The sequence below is a fragment of the Eupeodes corollae genome, chromosome 1 (assembly GCF_945859685.1).
Source record: "Eupeodes corollae chromosome 1, idEupCoro1.1, whole genome shotgun sequence".
Taxonomy (NCBI): domain Eukaryota; kingdom Metazoa; phylum Arthropoda; class Insecta; order Diptera; family Syrphidae; genus Eupeodes; species Eupeodes corollae.
Genome location: NC_079147.1, coordinates 118126420 through 118149281, shown reverse-complemented (window position 1 = coordinate 118149281; position 22862 = coordinate 118126420). Strand labels below are relative to the sequence as shown.

At 32.2% G+C, this 22862-nt stretch overlaps 2 protein-coding genes and 1 pseudogene across 5 annotated transcripts in view; 1 reads left to right on the top strand and 2 right to left on the bottom strand.

Moving 5' to 3' along the window:
• Positions 1-1599: 1599 nt before the first annotated feature.
• LOC129943147 (uncharacterized protein K02A2.6-like) lies at positions 1600-3282 on the bottom strand. Its single transcript, XM_056052404.1, has one exon. It carries the CDS (start codon positions 3280-3282, stop codon positions 1600-1602), a length of 1683 nt encoding a protein of 560 aa, XP_055908379.1.
• Positions 3283-5580: 2298 nt separating this feature from the next.
• On the bottom strand, positions 5581-6498 carry LOC129943136 (uncharacterized; annotated as a pseudogene).
• A 13680-nt stretch (positions 6499-20178) lies between these two features.
• Positions 20179-22862, top strand: part of LOC129941614 (acetylcholinesterase) — a 198570-nt gene continuing 195886 nt past the window's right edge. Inside the window, exons 1-2 of one of the 4 annotated variants that reach the window (XM_056050291.1) lie at positions 20179-20458; positions 20522-20660. The gene's annotated coding sequence lies outside the window, so the exon portion shown is untranslated. Of the gene's footprint in view, positions 20463-20483; positions 20661-22862 lie in introns of those variants that run through there. The other 3 variants (XM_056050293.1, XM_056050294.1, XM_056050292.1) reach the window with 3 other exon arrangements.

The window sequence follows — 22862 nt, the reverse complement described above, 5'->3', positions numbered from 1 at the left end:
TCTACATCCCCAATGATTACGTTAGGTTGACAAAGGAGGCAAAAGTCAACAAACCATTATATAAAACTGAGGCTCCAAATTTTGATTTTTTCAAAAACTTTGGAGCTAAAGAATTAATGAAATATAGTTCGATTAGACCAGGAAAAAAAACGAATGATCCCTGTGTAACAAATGTCAAAAGTTATCGATATCATAGAGGTACGATTTCGTACAAATTGGATTTCGATGATGAGTACAAAGACTTACCAGCAAGGCCCAAAAATGTTAATTTTTTAGAAACAAACTTTGAACAACTGCACTCATCACCTTTAAAAATTACAAAAAAAAAATTTGACCATCTGCAGGAAATTAAAGCTATAATACCGAGAGACTATTGGCCTTTTTATGACTCATTGAAATACCAAGACACTTAAAGTATTGAAAATTGCTATTTCTTTAATTTGTTTTAAATTATCTTTCGAAATATGTGTGTAATTTGAATTTATCTGATATTTACTTATTTTTTTTTATTTTTTTGTTTGTGTTATTAAAATAATTTTACTTAAACTAATATAAAATTAACATTGTCAGTTCGGCTTTATCTGTTATAACATTCTGAAATGTATCCTTTTTGATTGCTTTTGTACCTTTTTATTTTTTGTTTAATACCTAACTTTAATTGAATATTTCTTACTAACTGTGCTTTAGCTTATTATTAAATGGATTCTTCTCTTTAACTAAACTTTTTATTTGTTGCTTAATACCTGCTTAAAATTACTAATGTTCCATACTAACTGTACTTTATTTTATTATTAAACGGATTCGTTTATTTTACTTTTTTGTATTTCAGTATTCTGAAATGTGTTCCTTTTATGTTTGCCATTAGAGTTTAATTTATTAGTTGGTTTTTGATTTAATTTATTTATCACTATGAAATAAAATAAAATATTCGAAGGAGTTTAAACTAGTCGTGTTTCGTTTTTAAATTAAAAAAATGATGATTTATTAAACAAAGGAATAGGTAGCAATACCTCGTAAGTATTGAAAATTTGAATGCAGTACCTCGTAAGTGTCCATAAATTAAAAACGACACATTATTTTGACAAAAATGTTATTAAATATAATGAATTGTTTATTTAGTAACTCAAATCAACAATTTTTTTATTTCTTTAATTTTTTAAAGTGGTTTTAAATGTTTTTTTTTTATTTCTGAAAAACTTGCAAAAACGACTTACGAGGTTATGAAGTTTAACCGTCGATATGTATTTTACTTTTATTTTAACCATTATTTATATTCAATATTTCAATTCATGGAATCTTTTTTTTTTTTTTTTAAACAAATACAAATTAATTACCATAGGAAGTACTTTTATTTTAATCAAAAAAAAACTTTATAATTCGTTCTCTCAATAGGTCTTAAACCTCTACTAGAACGTGATTCGAGAATCGATGGCTCAGCACCATTAGTTGCGATAACAGCTTCTGAATCTGACTACCGGCTCTGCCGTCACCCTGGCTGTTTCTTTAGGAGAGTTATCTGCCCTACCATCGATCAATTTTGGTGACGCATTTGATGTGCCCGATATCATTTGATTCGAATGTCTTTTAATTCGTCTTTTATTATGAAGAATAATAATATTGTAATATTGTAAGAACACAACTATACGATCGTGAGCCAATACGTTTCTTTACGGTAGCTGGTTGCCAACCGTCCTTATTCGGATTTGAATTATCGCGCACGTAAACATTTTCACCTTCTTCAAATTTAACATTTCTTGAGCCTTTAAAATTTTTAATGTTTGATAATTGCTTATCACAAATCTTTTCTCGCACCAATGGTGGTTTCATTAAACTAAATCGTTTTTTTAACTCTTTACCAAGCAATAACTTTGCTGGTGGTTCACCAGTGGTGCAGTGTTTTGCACATCTATAATCGAACAAAAACCGATTTAATATTAAGTCCATATTTTTGCTGCCACCACCAGTGTCGTTTAAAATGGCATGCAACGACTTTTTAAGTGTTTTTACAAAGTTTTCTGCTTGGCCATTGGTTGCCGGATGACCTGGAGCGGTCAAAATATGCTTAATGCCATTGTTTGCCAAAAACTGTTGGAAGTCCAACGAAATAAATTGTCTCCCGTTATCTCTTACTAATGTGTCAACTAAACCAAAACGGCAAAAGACGTCTCGCAGTTTATTGATTGTAAATATCGATGTCATTTCATGAGTTTTAAAAACTTCAACCCATTTAGAATACGAATCTATGATGATTAGAAAATAAAATCCATTTATAGGCCCAGCAAAATCTACATGGATTCGAGACCAAGCTGATTCAGTGGGTGTCCATGGGATTAAAGGACATTTTTCTGGACTCGACTGAGTAAGCTTGCAAGAAACACAACTCGAAATCATTTTCTCAATATTATGGTCTATTTTAGGCCACCAAACATACGAACGTGTCAATGCTTTGGTTTTTACTATGCCTAAGTGTGACAGATGTAATTCTTTCAATACCTCTTCACGTAATTTAAATGGAACAATCGTTCGATAGCCCCATAGAATACAATTGTATTCAACCGACAATTCATTTTTCTTATTACGAAAAGGGCCAAATTCTTCGCCCATTAACGCATCAATTGTACCACTATTTATCGCATCTACCAATTTTGAAAGAATCGGGTCGCGTCTAGTTTCTTTTGCAATATTTTTGAAATCTAGTTTCAACTGGTTATCTGTTTCAACTAAATTTATATATGAAAAATCGTTACTTATTTTGCCTACTTCTTCTTGCGGAATCCGCGATAAGTGATCGGCTTGATTAAGTTCACCTTTAATATATTTGATAGAGTAATCGAAACCAGACAAAATAAAAGCCCATCTTTGCATCCTTGCTGCCGCCATAACTGGTAAACCTTTATTCTCACCAAAAATAGCCAAAAGTGGTTTGTGATCAGACTCTAATGTAAAATGAACGCCTAATAAATATTGTTTTAATTTTGAGACGCTGTAAACTATAGCCAATGCTTCCTTTTGAATAGTACTGTAGCCTTTTTCTGTTTGTGAAAGTGCACGAGAAATAAACGCAATTGGTTTTCGAACACCATTTGCAAAAATATGTGACAAAACCCCTGCTACCGCTGAATTAGAAGCATCAGTTGACAAAACTATTGGAATTTTTGGATTAAAATGTGTCAAAACCTGATCCGACGTTACGTCTTGCTTCAATAACTCGTACGCTTCTTGGCATGTTTTTGACCATTGGAATTTCACATCTTTTTTCAACAAATTATATAAAGGTGCCATCTTATGAGCAAAATTAGGAATAAACTTTGAGTAATAATTAATCATACCCACTAAAGCTCTTACTTCCGACACACATTGTGGAATTGGGGCTTCTAATACGGATGCGATTCGATCTTTATTCTTGCTTAAACCAAAACGATCGATGTTAAAACCTAAGTATGAAATTCATTCCTTGAAGAACTCACATTTACTTTCATTTAGACGTAACCCGACAGAATCTAATTTTCCTAAAACTAGCTCAAGTGTTTTCATATGATCTGCGGTGGTGGCACCCGTTACAACAATATCATCTAAATAATTGATTGCATTTGGAATACCTCGTAAAAGAGTTTCAATTGTTTTCTGAAAAATAGCCGCAGCCGGCTTTACTCCGAAGTGCAAACGTGTCATCTTGAAAACACCAACATGCGTGCTCCAAGCACATAACAATTGTGAATCTTCATCCAACACTAATTGATTGTATGCGTTCGACAAATCTAATTTTCAAAAACTTATTAACCGTGGTTTTGTAGTCGCCACAAATGCGGAGGTCGCCATTAGACTTAACGATTGGTACCAAAGGTGTACCCCACTCTGCATTTTCGACAGGGATTAACACACCAGTTTTAACTAAATTATTTAATTGATTTTCAATATTACTACGCCATGCTAAAGGCACCGGACGTGGCTTTGCATTCTCGCTTATACTCAATTTAATTTTATTACCCTTATATGTACCAAGTTCATTCTTAAAAACGTTGCGATATTTGCTTTTAATTCGAGAAACTAAATCGTCTTGTTTGTGATCATACCGAATCGAATTAATTTGTGATAAAGTCATATCAAAAAGTTACATAAAATCTCTGCCCAAAATGGGCGGACTGTTCGTGTTACTAACGATTAACCGCAATTCACGTGTTCGCTCGCGATATTTAACAGTTGCTTTGAACTCACCCACAATTTGTATAGTTTCCCCGTTATATGCACAAAATCGATCAACGCAGGGCTTCAAAATCTTGCGGTCAAAAAACTTATCTAAAATTGATAGAGAAACCAGGGAACAAGCTGCGCCGGTATCCAACACAAATTCGAGCCAGACTTGATTAACTTTTACTGCTTCTGTAAATGGTGTAGCCACCGCTTCTCCAGTAACACTGAAAATAGAAAAATTTGAAAAGTTCGAAATGTAATCAGAAGTTGTATTAATATCTTCATTGGAATTAAATTCACTACTTAAATTATTTGATACTTCTACTTAATTAATTTGTCTGCTACTGCTGCATACGCTCGCCAAATGACCCACTCTGCCGCACTTGTTACACGTGCTCGATTTGTATTTGCATTTTTCACTGGTGTGGTTCTTCCAGCCACAATGTGAGCACCGTCGCCGTGAACTTCCACTATCTTTGCTGTTGTTGTTGGAGCTGTTCTGCTTGTTGCTGCTGCTTCGCTGACCACGTTGGTACCTTTTCGATACAAAATTAACCTCTTTTTGCGTTTGTTGTTGCTGTTGCGTGATTAATTTTACTTCTGCTGCCATTGCCTTTTTTAAGGCTTCGCTCAATTTTAGTTTAGACTTTGCCTTCAAAGACGGTAATAAATTTATTGAGCACGAATGCGTCTAATTGCTGCCCAAATTTACAATCTTTCGCTAATTTTTTAAGACGAGCGAACCACTGTGACGCTGTTTCTGTATCCGACTTCTTTGCTTCTAAGAAAGTTCGTCTTTCTCGAAAAACAATTACAGGAATTGAATATTGCGTGTCCAACAATTCCTTCAATTCATTGAATGGTTTTTTGGAAGGCAGAACTGGATCGCATAGATCTTTAAGTAAACCATATGCTTCCAATCCTATTGATTTTATTAAAATCGCCACTTTCATGTTATCTTCTGTGACTGCACTTTCCAGAAAATGTGAATCTAATAGTTCACACCAATTTTCCCAACTATCGACATGCGGTCGGAACTCCCGTACGCTGCTTGAAGTAGTTGTGGTTAATATGCTCTCGTTTACTGAGGTCATCTCGATTTTTTTTTTATTGAGACCACGACTAACTTTGTTTAAATAAAACTTTTCTTTTTTTTTTGTTAAAAACAAAGGAAATCTAAAATTAAGATCCTCAACTGAGATAAATGTATGCTTGGTTGATCACGTGGAATGCCAGTTGATCAGAAAGAAAAATTCTTCTTTGACTATCAGTTCGTGTCCTCGTCGCCAATTTATGTGATGTACTCGGAGTTGTAGTTAGAATTGAACTGAACTTTATTTTCTCATTCTTAATACTAAGTATAACAATTCGTCTTATAAACTATTATAGTTATAATTCATTGCATAAGGTAGCATTTACACTTGGTACTCGACACCGATAATCAACCACAGCTAGCAATACAGTTGAATGCCATCCCTTATAATTATAGTAATCTACAGAATCCAGAGCTGGGGCTTGGATCTCAATATGGCACCCATCTTCAGTAAAATTGAAAATTATAAAAAAAAAAGTTATTAAGAGTACAAACATGTATCTTCCAAACCAATACGAAACATTCAGTACGACTACTAAACAACAACAACGTGTTGTTTTGTCTTCTTCAACGTTTCGCATTGGTTTGAGAGATTCTTGAATCTATACTATACCAATAGCTCCAAAACACTGAGGGAAACCAAGTTTTTCAAAACCACTCACATTTTTTTTTATAGTTTGTTCTGTGAGTGGATAGGCACAAAGGTATTTTGGTTTAGAACAAGCCAAACTTCTCTACAAAACTCTTTTAAGATCATGCCTACTGTGGATGTGCCAACGCCAAAATTAGCTGCAACTGTCCTGTATTCAGCAGACGACCCAAGCGTATATATTGCAATGGCTATTCTTTTTTTCAAAGGTATGCACTTTCTAAAGTTGGTATCGTGCATTTCTAGATTTTTCAGCTCATTGCACAATATGTCGAATGTTTTACGGCTCATTCTAAAATGGTGTTTAAAAAACTCATCATTGTTTTCTAAGACTTCGTGTTCCCAAAAAGTGCTTGTACGTATCTGACATTGAGGTAGAAAGTTTGTTTTTATAATTTAGAGGTAAATGGTATTATGGAAGCTTACCTTTGTCCACATGCTTCTTTGGCGATGATGATTCTCAATTGCATTAATCATACTCTTATTTTTTTTCATTTTCAACATTTTCAAAATAAAACGCTGACGTTTTCTGGTCATGGTAGAGCCTTGAGGTAATGATATGAAGTTGAGCAGGAACTTCATGCTTTGTTCCATTTTTTTGTATGTATGGAAATCAAACCAATTTGGCGAAAACTCATTTTATTTCACAAATTATTCGAAAACCAATAAATTTTTAAATTAAAAATATACTATTTATAAAAAATTTGACAATTAGTATCAAAATAATGGAAATGTCAAACGAAAACTTGTAAATACTCGGTGTGAACACTTTATGAGTTTTCGAAAACTTTTCGCCGAAAACCGGGTTTTCAGTTTGGTGTGGAAAGGCTATTATGTTTGCTTATGCATAATTAATAATATATTCAAAAACAACAAGTTTAAAAGTAGTATCAGCAGACACGATTGGCCAATTACGACCGTCAAATAACAGGTACATACTAACTTTACAATGTTGGATGACAAATATTTGGATTTTTAAGGCATGGATGTTTAAGGTATTCATTCATATATGAAGTCATCGTTTGGGTCAAATCACGTAACATCAACACCCTATTATCATGAAACCTTAGGTTATATAGAACGAAATCATAGAGTGCTAAATTAATACTTAATTTCTTTTGCAAAAGAAGATAATTTGCATAAATGGATTCCCTATTTCGTTTTTTAGTTATAACACAACATCACACTAGGGCCTAATGACTTACAACTCTCGACCATTCCTGTGTGCAAGTACTGTTGTCAGGGATGAAGGGGACCTATAGTTGAAAGTCGAATCCGAACGTCTAATTTGAGAAAGCACTTTTTACTCTTGGAGGATTGTCAATTGACCCGTTAACAAAACTTTAAGATAGCACAGGCAGAGTTTGAACCGAAGATATCAGGCATAACAGTCCAACGCACTTTTTTTGCATTAATTTCATTTTTGTTTGTTCATTCTTAAAACTATATTAAGACTAGAAAAAAAATTCATTAAATAAGCTTTGTTAACCATACCTTAAAACTAACTTACTGGTCCCATACAGAATTTTAATGCCTTTCAGCCCTAATATCTATTTTACTTTGATTTCGTTTTAGTTATTTCTTTATTTACTACAAAATTAAAAAACAAAAACAATTTCAATATCTTCTACTTAAACTACTTACAACAAGGTTATTTATATAAAACTCAAAAATAACTTTAACTACCTATTATCTATTTATCTTTTCTTTATTTTTTCTTTATTATTTTCTTGTATTTTTTTTTTGTACTACCATGGCTATTCTACTTAAAACTAAACCCTGAAACTATAAAACATGTATGTATGTAAGCCGGCCAAGGCATAAAACCCCATCCCGACTATCCACTTTCAAGTGCCGATTGAAGCCACCAAAACTAGTTCTCCTGCTTCGCCCTATCAGTACGGTTCCGTTCGGAAACAGCCCTACTAAACCGAAGTAGCTCTGCTACGTCTTGTGGCATGACGTCCCTATTGTACAGGAGTCGCCTATCCACGGTTCGTCGTCTGACGTGGTAGATAAGCGGAACTGCCAATCTATCATGTATCAGATCGCATCTATCTAAGAAGAGGAATGCTTCTGGTAGAATGAAGCCTCTTAAGGGGGTATTCTGGTCTAGAAATTAAAAAAATCGATTTTTTTTTCTTTTCATATTTTCATAGTTTAATTATTTAAGAATATGTCTACGAGAGGATTTTCCCAAATTCAAATTATTTTCGGAGAAATAAGTATTTTGCTGAGCAGCCATCCAAATCGGTTGGGCTGCAACTAATAGAACAAAAGACATAATGGGGTACTTTAAACGCGTTTTTCTCAGAACTGTCTTTTTGAATCTGATACCCACGATTTCTCAGGTTCTGCCAAACCGATTTACTTGAAATTTTAAGAGATTCTTCTTTAGGGACTTGTCTACGTCCGGAACTACGGCCATCCCCAAATTTTCATTTTTAATATTTTTAACAAATCGAAGAATGTTCAAAAAAATGGTAATTCTTTTATATTTTTCTTTAGACAGCCGCCATTTTGTAAAAAGAAATGTTTGTAACTTTTACGTAGTTCCAGACATTGCGACATTATTGTAGATTAATAATCTTTTTTAGTTTTTGATTTCAGATTTCTAGGAGAGTTAAAATCGTGGGTATGGTCACGCACCAAATTTTTGAGACGCACCACTCCATGAACTGATAACTAACGGAATTTTGATTTTTTTTTTACTTTTTTATTTTTTTTTGTATGCTTCTAATGTGAATAAATAATGTATAAAAAAATGTATGGTAAAATTGTTGCTTGCTTTTTTCTACAGCACTTCAAAAATTACCTAAAATTCATGTCTCTAGACCAGAATACCCCCTTAAGCGTGCACTTTCAAATTACTCGTAGTTCGGATAGAACTCCCCGAAAATTAAATTGTTGGTCGAAGACAAAGCTCTTGCAATGTGACCTCGAACGAGTTTTATCACGAAATCGTCAATTCTGTTGATTCAAACCCCGTTGTATAGGACCTCGTTGGAAGAGTAATGCACGTAAGAAGATTCGGTTGTTCGATGTAAGCCGGTCGTAAACACTGCCACTCGAACGCCTGAACCTTCTCCACCTGGAAAGGGGCACCGCTGAACCACACAGGCCAATCATAAACGATCATTGGCTATATGACGGCCATGTAGCAAATTACCTTCACTCTGGGGACAAGCCGAATGCTGTTAAACAACCGTTTCGTCACAGCGAAGGCTCCTCTGGCCCTGGTCAGTTACCGAAGTACTTCACTACGCTTTTGCTCGCTAATCGCTGCCCGTGAAGATTAACGATGACCAGTTCTTGTACGTATCCCTCGTGGCCCTACCCAACAGGCTTCTGGACACTTATTTTCAGTTTCCAGTCGTAGCAATATCGCTGAATCTTGTCGAAATCACGCTGCAAGATAATTCTAATAACCTCAAGCTTTCGGGCCATTCTGTACGCAATTAGATCGTCAGCGTACGTAACTACCCTCGTAAGTCTACCCATCAGATCGATAGTGTAAATTCTGAAGAGAATCGGCGAATTTACCGCTCCCTGTTGAAGACCATTTTTAATTATACATTTTTGTGGTAGAAGTTGAATTCCAACTTTTGACAACAAACTTTCTACCGTTAAGCAAATATTGAAGTATAGCAACGACGATTTGCTTATGCCAGTCCTAAAGTTTTAGTTAAAGACCCTCTAACCATACGGTATCAAAGGCTTTTTCCAAATCAACCAGAACAACACCTGTGTGTTTGTTGTTTGATTTATTCTATTGGACATCAGACACGAGTTTAGACGTAACATGAATTGTGCCATGGCCCTCCTTGAACCCGGTCTGTTTATCCGGAATTATTTTGTTGTCCAGAGCCCACTTATTCAGAGCCCTTTTGATGATCTTCTCTAAAACTGCTGCTGCTCGGAAGAAAACTTATCGACGGAAGACAGTCACACGCACTAACCATCATGCCATGGGTACTACAGCTTGTTCTCTTGGTTGATTGTTGACATAGCGTTTTGGAAAGAGCTTTGGAATTGTTGAAATTATACTTATGGATCTAATATTATTGATATCGTCCTTCTTTCCTGTTTTGTGTGTTAATGTTATCGTTGTTTCTTTCCGTTGTTCAGGGATGCGTTTTGTTTGTACTTTTTCTTTCAATACTTTGTTAAAATGTTGGAAAGGGAGTTTTACCCATAAATTAACATTTGTGATGATATTTCGTCATTTCCAATGCATTTGTATATCTTCAGATCGCGTATGGTCTTTTCGGTAGTTTATTTCCTGAACATAGGGGTACGTGTAGGTATTGAAGCCATGTTGTCTATTGTATCTTATTCTGGGATATTTTTAGTTGTGCTGAACAGTTTTTAAAAAATGAAGTTGCGTTTTTAATAAAATGTGTTCGGTTAATTATTCAAATATGTTTTCGCTTCATTAATTTTGTTTGTCTAATTTTATCCTTTATAATGTTTTTAACATAATATCTTTCGTTTTTTTATATCTTTTAGTTTTTCTGAGTTCTCTTAGGTCTTTTTTTTCTTAGTTTAGGAGTTGTGGTTTTGTTCTTAAGGTTTCTCTTCTAAAAATAAGAGCTTTGGTTTCGTCGGATATTTTTTGTAAGTCTTTGTTTTCATTATTGACTTTTTTGCTGTAGTCTTTATAATATTTTTTTGACTGATGTCATATTTATTTTGATGGTTATTATTCGTGTTTGACTGTTCTAAAAGCTGATTGATCGTTGTCTCTATTTTTCGTTAAAGAAAATTACATTACACAGCACATAAATGTGCAGAGAAAGGCCTTGAGATTATGTAAGGTGATAATAACACAAGCCATTTATACAAGACAGAAGAACAGAGGAGAAGGAACACCAGACAGAGAGAAAGAAACGTAGATTTGTTGATTTCTTCTTAATGTTCTATGGTCAACTTTTAACTTCATTTCTGATGTTTTAAGATTCTGAACAGTAATAATATTTATTTTCAATACATCAAACATATAAAAATTAGTACAATTGGATAACGATAAAATAAACTAAGTATTTAAGAACAAAGAATCAAATCTCAACTTTCAACACCCCCTCTAGATTTTTATACTTTTATACCAATGACAGTACAACAGTTGTTATGTTTTGTAGCAGGGAGTCCTTTGGTTAGAAGATCAGCAGGCATCTCTTCAGTTAATTCTTCAAATATTCTACTTTTAATTTATTATCTTCTATAAGATCTCGAATGAAATCATGCCTTATATCGATGTGCTTTGAACGTGCGTGATATACGTTGTTTTTATATATCTTTATTGCACTCTTGTTATCGCATTGCAATATAAGTTCTTGTTTGCAATTAATTAGTTCTCGCTTCTTGAGATATTGAGATAAGGCCATATACTCAGCCACCACTGGGTGGAGAGAGCGACAGTAGGTTGTTTCTTTGCATTCCACAAAATAGGTCCTCTTTGGTATTTAAAGAGATAACCTGTAGTTGATTTTCTGTCATCTGAGTCACCAGCCCAGTCAGCATCTGAAAATCCTTCTATAAACATCCTTCAATGTCTCGAGTGTATTCTAGCTTGTAATTTATTGTTCCTTTTATATAACGGAAAAATCGTTTAACCGCTATCCAATGAGATTTTGAAGGATTATTATTAAATCTTAATAAAGCCCCCACTGCAAAGGATAAATCTGGGCGACTTACTTGAGCTGCATATACAATGCTTCCAATAGCTTCTTGAAATGGAACGGTTTTCATGTAATCAGTTTCGTGTTTGCTTTGTTGATATGTTTCTTTTATAAGCATTTCGTTAATATCTAAGGGTATGGATAGCAGATTACAATCCTCCATGTTGAATAGCTTGAGAATATTCTTTAAGTATGTCCGTTAGTCTATCCATCTCGATCGCGAGTTATTGGCATACGAAACACAAATCTTTCATCTCGAATGACTTAGCCAAATTTTCTTTGATAATTCTTTTTTCATCTTTGTTATTTGTAAAAATCAGTATGGCGTCTACGTAAATAGCGACGAAAGTTTTATCTGTGCTGTTTGTCTTGTAATAAATACACGGATCGGTTTTTGATTGTTTAAGTCCAATTTTCTTTGAAGTTTCATCCGATTTCTTATTCCAAACTCTGCTAGCTTGTTTGAGACCGTACAGTGATTTCTTGAATTTACATACTTTATTTTGAACATTATCAAATTAAGGGAGATTCATGTAAATTTCTTCGTTAAGTTCACTTTGGAGGAAAGCAGTCACAACACCCATTTGATCAATATCCAAATCATATCGTAGAGCCAAACTTTTTCGACATTACCACTTGCATTTTTGTTCGTCTTAAATGTCCATTTAGAATTTATGGCTTTCTTTCCTTTTGGTAATTATTTCCCAAGTGCAATTCTTCAAAAGATCTGTATATTCACCGTTCATTGCTTTTGTTCAATCAGACATATGTTCGCTCTTCATTGGCTCAGCGACTGTCTTTGGATCTTCATCATTGTTGCTGGCCACGTACGATAGATAACCGCATCTTTCAGGCGGATTTCTTATTCTGGTAGATTGTCTTATTCTTCTTTCAGATATGATTCCTTCTGAAGATTCTTCAACAATGAAATCATCTTGGGCATCTAAGAAACTGTTTCTACTTGCCGTTTCGTCACTTATTTCGATTCCTATTTCATTGCTTGAATTCTCTGATGGAATTTCGTCTTCATTCCCCACTGAATCATATCCTGTAAAAATATCACAATAAGATGTATCGTTTATCGCACGATCTTTTGGAAAAATTTGCTCATGGAAAACTGCGTCTCGACTTATTACGACTTCTTTTTTCTAAACGTCATAGAAACGATATGATTTTGAGTAAGTGCAGTATCCGATGAAAATTACTTCTTTTCCTTTGGCATCGAGTTTCTTCCGCTTTTCTTTTGGAATGTGAATAATTGCTTGACAACCGAAATCTTTAAGATGCTGTAGATTCACTCTTCTTCCACTCCAGATTTCTTCAGGTGTTTTTTTTGTATACCTTTGCAAGGTGTTCTGTTCGTTTAATAAACTGCGGTATTTGCAGCTTCAGCCCAAAAACGTTTGTGTACCCCAGACTCAATGAGTAGACAACGCGCTTTTTCGATTATGGTTCTATTCATTCTTTCTGCCAACCCGTTTTGTTGTATAGAATATGTAGCCGTTGTTTGATGTTGAATGCCTGCATCTGCTAGAATCTTCTTCATCTTAAAATTGCAATATTTCTTTCCATTGTCGCTTCTAATGGCCTTTATTTTGTTACCTGTCTGATTTTCTACAAAATTTTTGAACTCAAGGAACTTTTCCTCTACCTCATTCTTGCTTTTAATGAAAAACTTTTTTTGAAAAATCATCAATGAAAAGAAGCATGTACTCTGAATCTCCAATTGATTTTTGTTCAATTGGACCACAAATATCTGTGTTTACTAGTTCTAATATTGATTCTGCTCTAGTACCGATTGAGTTGAACGGCAGGTGTGCCATTTTACCTTTGATACATGTGATGCAGTTGATTTTTGAGCTATCGCAATCAATATTCTGAGCCACTTTCGGAATCATAGCTTGTGTGGTTTTAATACTTGGATGTCCAACACGCTTGTGCCAAAGTTCAAAGTGTGAAGCTACATTTTTTGTAACATATGCACTTTGGTTGGGTGGTCTGTTTAGTCGGAACATATTATTCACCAAGCTTGCAGTTTCAACGGGAAGGACTTCTAAAAATTCAACCTCGACTGTAACTATACCTTGGACTTGCATTTTTGAATTAATTGCAACAATTACCTCAGAGTTAAGACTTTCCATATTACTTGAAAAGCATGCACTATTTGAGCACATGAGATCTGTCGAAATACCATTCTTCTTTTAGGACCCTTTAAGTTCTTATTCCCTTATTGCCAACAAAAGCAGTATCTTGAATTGCATCCAAATTAACGTCTTGAAGAAGTTTGGTTTTAATACTGTCTCCTGTAAGAATAAGAATCCCAAAGCTTTGGATTCCCATTATCATTATCTTGTATTTCTCGGGAAGGCCAGCTAAAAGCATTGATCCTATCCATTCTTCATCTAGGTTAAGACCATCAGACCTGAGCTTGTACGATGTATTTAAAACATCGTTAACGTACGCATCTACGATAGAGAAATCTTTCAATTTTGTAGAACAAAACTTTTAGATGAGCTCAACTCTCCCCACAAGACCAGAACCTTGAAAAATTTTCAGAATTAAGAGAATCCCAAATCTCCAAATGAGGATAAATGGATCTTTCATCAAGTAATATAAGCTCCGATTTTGCGTTTAAGAGCTTCGTTGCATCCTTTTCCGTCTCACTACCATCAGAAACAGCCTTCCAAAGTCCTTTCATTTGGAAATAAGTCTCAACGGAAAATTTCCAGTGTTGGAAGTTTTCGCTTCCCCGAAGCTTTTTAATACTGAATTTCGTTTCAGACATCTTTTCTCAATACAAATTTCCTTATTATTAACTTCCCATAGGAAGTTATTGTAATGGGTCCGATTTGTCAAATTGAAAATTTTGACATTTCTCGACGTTTCAAGGTCCATAGAGTCGAAATAAAAGATTTTTAGAAAGATGTCTGTGCGTGCGTGTGTACGTACGTTCGTACGTCCGTACGTTCGCGACGTTTTTTTCGTCGTCCATAGCTCAAGAACCAGAAGAGATATCGACTTCAAATAAATTTTGTTATACAGATAATAAGGCAGAAAGATGCAGAAAGGGCTCTCAAAAAAATTGCGTGGGTGGTTTTTTTACTATAGCAGTTTAAAAAAAAGGTGAAATTTTTGGTTAACCCTTAATATCTTACGAACCAAAAACGCTAGAGACTTGAATTTAATTTTATATAATAAACTGTAACGTGATCTCAAAGAAATATATTTTTTGAAAAAAATCAATATAACGGTTTTTTTCTAAATCAAAAAAACTGAAAAAAAAATTTGTCACCTCCTAAATTTAACGACTAACATATGATTTCATCTCCAAAACAATTTTGAGCAACGGAGAATAATGTTTTTGAAATCTGATAAAATTTTGAGAAAAATCGAATTGACAGTTTTTTTTATAAAAAATAAAAATCTAAAAAAAACATTACTCAAAGTTCGTAAAAATTAAATATCGATTCAAATATCTTTTCAAAAACTTAAAATTTAGGCTTCATACTTATTTTATCTTATAAGAAATATTGTTTTCAACATTCTGTAAAATTTTTAAGAAAATCAAATTGACAGTTTTTTTTACAAAAAATAAAAACCTAAAAAAAATTAATAAAAGTTGGTAAAAATTGATTTTCGACTCAAATATCTTTTCAAAACTTAGAGATATTGGCTTTTAACTACTTTTATCTTTCAAAAAATATTGTTGTCAACATTCAGTAAAATTTTGAACAAAATCGAATTGACAGTTTTTTTATAAAAAATTAAAAACCGAACAAAAATTAACAAAAGTTGGTAAAAATTGAATATGGATTCAAATATCTTTTCAAAAACTTGAAAGTTAGACTTCAAACTTATTTTATCTTATAAGAAATATTGTTTTAAGCATTCTGAAAGATGTTGAGAAAAATCGAATTGACAGTTTTTTTTACAAAAAATAAAAACCTTAAACAAAAATTTATAAAAGTTCGTAAAAATTGATTTTCGACTCAAATATCTTTTCAAAAATTGTAGATATTGGCTTTTAACTACTTTTATCTTTCAAAAAATATTGTTGTTAACATTTAGTAAAATTTTTAAAAAAAATCGAATTGATAGTTTTTGTACAAAAAATTAAATACCTAAAAAAAATTTAACAAAAGTTGGTAAAAATTGATTTTCGACTCAAATATCTTTTCAAAACTATAAAATATTGGCTTCAAACTAATTTTATCTTATAAGAAATAATGTTTTCAACATTCGATAGAATTTTGAAGAAAATCGAATTGACGGTTTTTTTACAAAAAATAAAACTCTAATAAAACAATACTAAAACTTGGTCAAAATTTACTTTCGACTCAAATAGCTTTTCAAAAATTAAAAATATTGGCTTCAAACTTATTTTATTTAACAGAAAATATTGTTTTCGATATTCAGTGATTTTTATATAAAAATCCAACAGTCCGTTTTTCATAAAAAATAAAATCTATAAAAAATAGTACGCAAATTTGGCAAAATTGATACTAGTACATATAGACAAACTTTTGAGCAAGACAAATCGACAGACGGGATGGGAAGTTATCAGTGTGGGTCGCATCCCAGCCTCTTTTTTTGTATTTAGATCGTGATAAGGCCCATAACCTGATGTTTTAAGATTTTGAACAGTAATAATATTTATTTTCAATACATCAAACATATAAAAATTAGTACAATTTGATAGCGATGAAATAAACTAAGTATTTAAAAACAAAGTATCAAATCTCAACTTTCAACAATTTCTACTAGTCCATGTTCACTGTCAAAATGTATATTATTAAGCACAGTTATGTCTTGGTTTCGATTTTGTTTGTGAGGATGAGGTCTAGGTATTTCTTGCTATCTTTCTTTTTGAAGATTGAATTCCCGAATTTAAAATTCTATTCTCCTTTCATTTCATGATCCGTATGAAGTTTTCTTCTTCAGTCAATCTTTGTCAAGGTCTTGCATTAAAATCACCTCCTATGTACATTAAATCTTGTTTGTTGTTATTGAATATTTTTTCTAAAATGTTGTAAAATTTGATAATTTCTAGTTTCTACCATTCTGTCTATGCATATACTTGTATTATAGTCATTTTTGTGTTTTTGGATGTTAAGCTGTATGCTTTATATTCTCTCATTATGGAATATGCTATTAAATATTTTGTCTTTTAATTCTTTTTTGATCATGAATCCTACTTCATAGAGTTGTTTAGTTTCTCCTATGTAACAATGTTTTTTCGGCTACTCCTATAATATAATCTTTTTCAATGTAAGGCTTAACTATTCCTGTTTTTCGTCTGACTAAAATGTCCTGACATCAAAAGTTTTTTAATTGTTATGTTCTGTATTTACTTGTTTTTGTGTGGGGGGTTTTGATCTAGTTCTAGTCTTCCCAAGGTAGGCTTGGGAAGTATTTTTGCCTATATTATATCTATTCATGCTTGAGCCTTTTTGAGCGTTCATTGTTGGTATTAGCAGATGATTGTAAGGTTGATGAGTGGTATGTTTAAATTGCTATTTGTTTTTGTTTGTTTCATTGTAGCTGGAACTGTGTTGTTTTGAACATCTTGGGCTATTTTCTATCAAATTGTTCATATTTTTTGAGTCAAAAATTCCATGATTGGGTTAATGGCTTGTCTTTTTGGTTAATGTCAGTTGATCTAACTACTTAAGTTTTAGACTTGCTTGTAATTATTTCTTTTGGCTGTCCTTATGATGAATTTTTGTTCAAACGGGACCTCTTTCTTGCGTTTTTGGTTCATTTTCCATTTAAACTTTGCCTTCAATCACGAGTTCAAAATCAAGTAATTTAGGGAAAAGATGTTCTCTAAATTCAACCACAGATTTTGGTAAGTCTTCGGAGATGGTGAACTATTCCAACTTATATAATTTTACCATCTATGACAGCTTTTTTATGTCATTTTCTATTATATTTAAAATATGTCTTTTTTCTGGTCTTATAGGAGTGATTTAAATACAAGAAAAATATCAATTTTTATAATGATGTGTGTAAAAATTGATTTAGGAGGCAGCACTGGTTAGCAGGTATTGGTTTTTATATCTGCCACAAGATTGCCAGGAGTTCTTTGTCGCTAAGGAGATGTTTGTGCTTTGAAGTTTTAAGCTTTACGACTTAAGTTTATTTAAGCTTTGAAGTTCGGGGTTTGTTTATTTTATGTTTTAAGGATATAAATACAAAATAAGAAGAAAGAGATAAAGCTCTCTCTTAAGCAATATAGAACAATATTTAATATTTGTTTGGGTTTGAGCTAAAGAGTTTATAATCGCAAATTTAAAATGTTTCCTTTTAATTTAATAAACACAATTATCACAGATTAGTTTTCGGACAAATTATAGCGAATTATAGATTCGTTCTAACATCAAATTATTACACTTAACTTCATTTAAGTTAGTACACGGTAAATAAGTCGAAGATTCAGCTAATAGTAGCTGTGTATAATATTGATAAATTTAGCTTAGAATTGAAATTTAGAATACAACTGATGAGAATAATAGCTTAGTAATTATTAGACGACAGTAAAACAGGAGAATTTGTAGATAAGGCTAGCTGTCCAATAGAACCAAAAGTAGGAGTAGTGTACTTAAAGCTAAGAAATAAGAAAAAATGCATATAAGGGCCTATACAAAGTTGTAGAATTGATTTTTGTAAATACTAAAATAAATATTAATAATAAAATCAAAGAGGTACATAAAATAGATAACAATGCATGAATTTAGATAATTAACAAAAACAAAATTATAAAAAAAAAAACTTTTTTTTCTGGGAATGTAAGGATGTGGGGCATATAGGACTCAACTATTTTACTGGTAACCTCAGGTCATTAGCACCACTTTCAATAGTAAGTCTCATTAATTTTTTAATGTTCATACTTCAGTCAATTGCATTAGGTACTCGGAATTCATTATATTTCGTACACTGTATACTTTTTTTGCATCAACACAAACACTAATTTTGATGATCTAGCAAGAATATACCAACCAAATTTTGTTTAAGTTTTTCTTAACGCAATGTGAGCAGGAATCTGCTGTTAGACATTATTATTTACATTTGTATTGAATATGTGTGTAGATGTAAGTTCATAGTTTGTCTTTGTAAGAACTGATTTTGTATAAAAAGGCTTAGAATGTAAGAATTAAAATCACTTTTCGTTTAATCATCAATTGGTTAACTCTACTAACCTAGCCAGTCTTATTATTTGGAAAAGATCGGCTCTATCGCCATTATTGTGGAAGCCTATATCCCATACATATAAAAAAGGCAAGGTAGAGCATTTAACCTTTCGACCTACATATTATGTAATATTGCACCTATTATTTTGCACACCACTGTATCTTTGTTATTAACGAAATATCTGCGTGTATTCGTTAAAGATACATTTTTCAAGCTTATGATTATAAAAATATTTTTACCGATTCTTATTTTGTAATACCTACCTTATGTAGCTACCTATTGTCTATAAAATAAATGGTTAATCAAGTACATCACTTCAGCCAATTCCATTTTAGAGCGTACAATTTTTTTCGATCAACCATATCCCTTTTTAAATTGTAAAACTTCTGCACAACTTATTATTTCCGGTGAAACCAAACTTTAAGTCAATATCTCTGCTATTTATTAGTTCATGAAAAATTGTGGAAAAGAAGGTGGAAACGTACGGACACACAACGTAAGCACACATAAACACATCTACATAAGAACAATGTATGTTTGTGTGTGATATCATAACAATTTTGAAATTCGACAAATTTGACTCATAAAAATATCTTGGAATGGGAAGTTAAACAATATGTTGAATTTTGTAAATTCTATGGAAGAGAAACAGTTTCAAGAATCGAAATTAAACTCCCACGTCATGTGATAATATTTCGGAAAAAAACGAAGTAAAAGATGGACATATTTTAAATCTAAACGACCATGTTTCTAGTTGATATCGTGCAAATTTTGTTAGAAAAATCGTATTATTTTTTAACTATACTTACATCTTTGTATATTAAATTTATAGTTTTATAATGGAGCAGTTATTTTTTACGTTTTTAGTAGCCACAATGTGTCGTTGGAAGTCTTGTATTCAAAAAGTGAAATAAAGAAACTACACGAGCTAATGCCGCTGTAGCCACTAGGTGCCGCCCCGTATTACCCAGCGATGACAGTACTATAGATTTGTATTATGCGTTATATAAACATAAGTCCCTTTATATTTAAATGTTCCATGAATGAAGAATGTTTTCAATAGTTGATTGGTATTATAGCAGCCTAAATATGCAGCCATGAGTGGAATGAATCTCTCCAAAAGTCATGAACTACCCAAAATAAATTAAAGCTTTTCGCTGAACAATAACAAAAATTACGCAGAGGGTAAAAAGCTCTGTTCTCCAAAGATTCTTGTGTTTGTATATCACTTTCTATGCATGTTGGTGTTTAAATATGTATATATATTTTATTGTATTGCATGTCAAATGCCACTTTACTGTATTGGATTGATGTCGATGTATACTATTAGCGACTTGATTTTCCTCCCCCTGAGAAAAAATTAAGGTTTAGTTTAGTTAGAATCGTTGCGGTGTTGTGACCTACTTTTCTTCTCTCTAGTTCGTTGTTAGAGAAAAAATGAAAATAGCAACAATTTTTCCCATTTCCTTCATTTGAAAAAAGGGAGTGCGGTCTCTTAGGATTGGATGTCTTTTTTAAGACAAAACAAAAAATTGGTGCCTTTGTGGACATAAATTAATAAAAAGAAATAAATATTAATTTCAATGTAAATTAATAATAATATGGATAAACACAGTTTTAAGTTTTAAAAAAAAATATAACATTCTTCTTCCATACGTAAGTATGTACATATTTAATAAATAAAGTTAAAAAAGTGAACATTTTTATTAACAACCCTAGTGAAAGTTAAACTCCAATTCATTTAAACAAAAAAGCTACTATTTATATGCCTATTTTGTGGAGAAAAATTTGATTTTTTAATGTCCATTTCCAAGGATCTTCATCTTTAATATCACTCAGTCATAATCGAGAATAAATCGTAAGTTTATGTTATCCTTTTGGAATACTTGAATACAAGTTTTCTTATTTTTATTATTAATGCAAATAGAAGCATTTTTGTTTTTTTCAAGTTTTAAGTTTTATTTTTACTGCATTTGATGTTAGAACATTACTACTTATATATTTCTATAAAAATAAATAAACGTTGCAATACATAAACACAACCATAGCAGCTGTTTGTATGCATAACCATAACATTTTATCCCTGGAAAAATGCGAACAATTTGATTTGTGGTGTTGTAATCGTATTGAAATCAAAATAGTGGAAATTACTTAGGATATTATTATTTTATACGTGTTTTGATAAGAGCGTAATTGTATACACAGTTCGATCCTTAAATGTAAACTTGGAAAAGTATACATACGACACACCTGAACCGTAAAATGAATAGACTTAAGTTGTATAAATAATGACTTTATCTATGTGTAGATTTGTAAGTAGTTTTACAAAATGAGATATATACATTAATACTTTTTGCGTAATTCCATAAAAGAATTTTAACACCAAACAATTATTGCTTGTTCATACTTCTTATAAACAGATAATTGTAATGCACATTTTGATTGATTTAAAAAAAAAGTGATTGTCCAAACTCTAAACCTAGGAAGTAGATGAGTTAAATGTGAACATTTTTTTGGAACGTGCACAACATTTACCTAAGTGTTGATGTATGAATGTATGCAATTAAATAGAGCATACAAGAAACGATTAGAATGCTTTCAAAAGTAAGGAGTTGTTGTATTGGTCCTGAAACAGAGTTTTCTAAAAAAACCAAACACTGTTAAGTTCTTTAAACTCTAAATTTCTTCAGCTTCCCTAGCAAAAATGAATGGCAAGTGTGCGGCCCCTTAACACTTGATTAATTGCCTGGATTTGCCCTTGTATAAAAAGTTAGGTTTTTCAATTATTGATAAAATGCTTTGGGCAAAAAGTGGACGAAGTTATTAAAAATTTTGTATTTTTACAAAATTGAATTTATAAATATTTTTTGGGCACCTACTCCAAAGCTATTTATTTTTCATGTTATCAGTGTTTCTTTCTTTTTAAGGTTCTCATTACCACAAATTGTGATACCCGTGGCATGATGGTTAGTGCGTTGGACTGTCATGCGAGAGGTTCGATCGCTGCCTATGCCACCTAAAGTTTTTTTCACTGGTACTGCCTCTTGCGAGGAATTGACAAATTCTCCAAGAGAAATTCTTGTCATAAAAAATGCTTTCTCAAATTTGCCGTTCGAATTCGGCTTAAAACTGTAGGTCCTTCCATCCCTGACAACAGTACTCGCACACAGGAATGGTTGAGAGTTGTCAGTCACTAGGCCCTAGTTCTTAACGGACTGTTGCGCTACCCAATTTATTTATTTATTAATTACCAACAAATATTTTAAGGATAACTTTATATTGCCACTGATTATTATAAAATTATAGTTTTTGTTTATTATAATTCTACATATGTATCTTCGAGTTTACCTTAGCAAAGGACATGTCCTTAACAAATTAAACGCAACTTCCCTTCCATCCGTTTAAAATATATACACAATACACAAAAAATGGATAAATCCCTACGTAATTAAGATTCAAGCAAGTAGTCTCATCTAAAATACTTTTTTTATTTAAAATTGTCATTCAGTTTACAGTAGATTATTGAATGAAATCTGCTCCTCCCTCTTAATTCAAAATCTGTTGCTACATTAAGTCATAAGTATTTTATGTTGCCACTTATCGATATATTTTTTTTAAAGTTTGGACAAAGTGTAGTAAATGTCAATTTATTTTCAGTTTCGCTTCTAAATGAATAATAATAATAAAAATAAATAATAATTGTCTGACATGGATGAGGGGTGAATTACCGCACAATTGTTTCGTTTAAGAACAATAAACGAATCCCTTTCAGATCAAGAAAATAAAAAATTTGGACAATATTTAAATTATACTATTTTTCTTTTAGAGCGGAGTTGCCCTTAGATCATTTAGTTCAAAGATAATTTGTTCTTATTTAAGGAAAATAATATTGCTATGTATGTATGTATTTTGTCAAATATATTTTCATTTTTTTCCACTCATTCATGAAATTCACGATTTCTTTTCTTAAACATTTCCATTATTTCATCGATTAGTAAGTAATAAAAAAATCATTTTCAGATAAATTTAAATTAAAATGGTATTGTAAAAACACTGTTTT

Coding starts and splice junctions, on each gene's coding strand:
- LOC129943147 (XM_056052404.1), bottom strand. CDS start 3,282: ATGGCACCTTTATATAATTTGTTGAAAAAAGATGTGAAATTCCAATGG.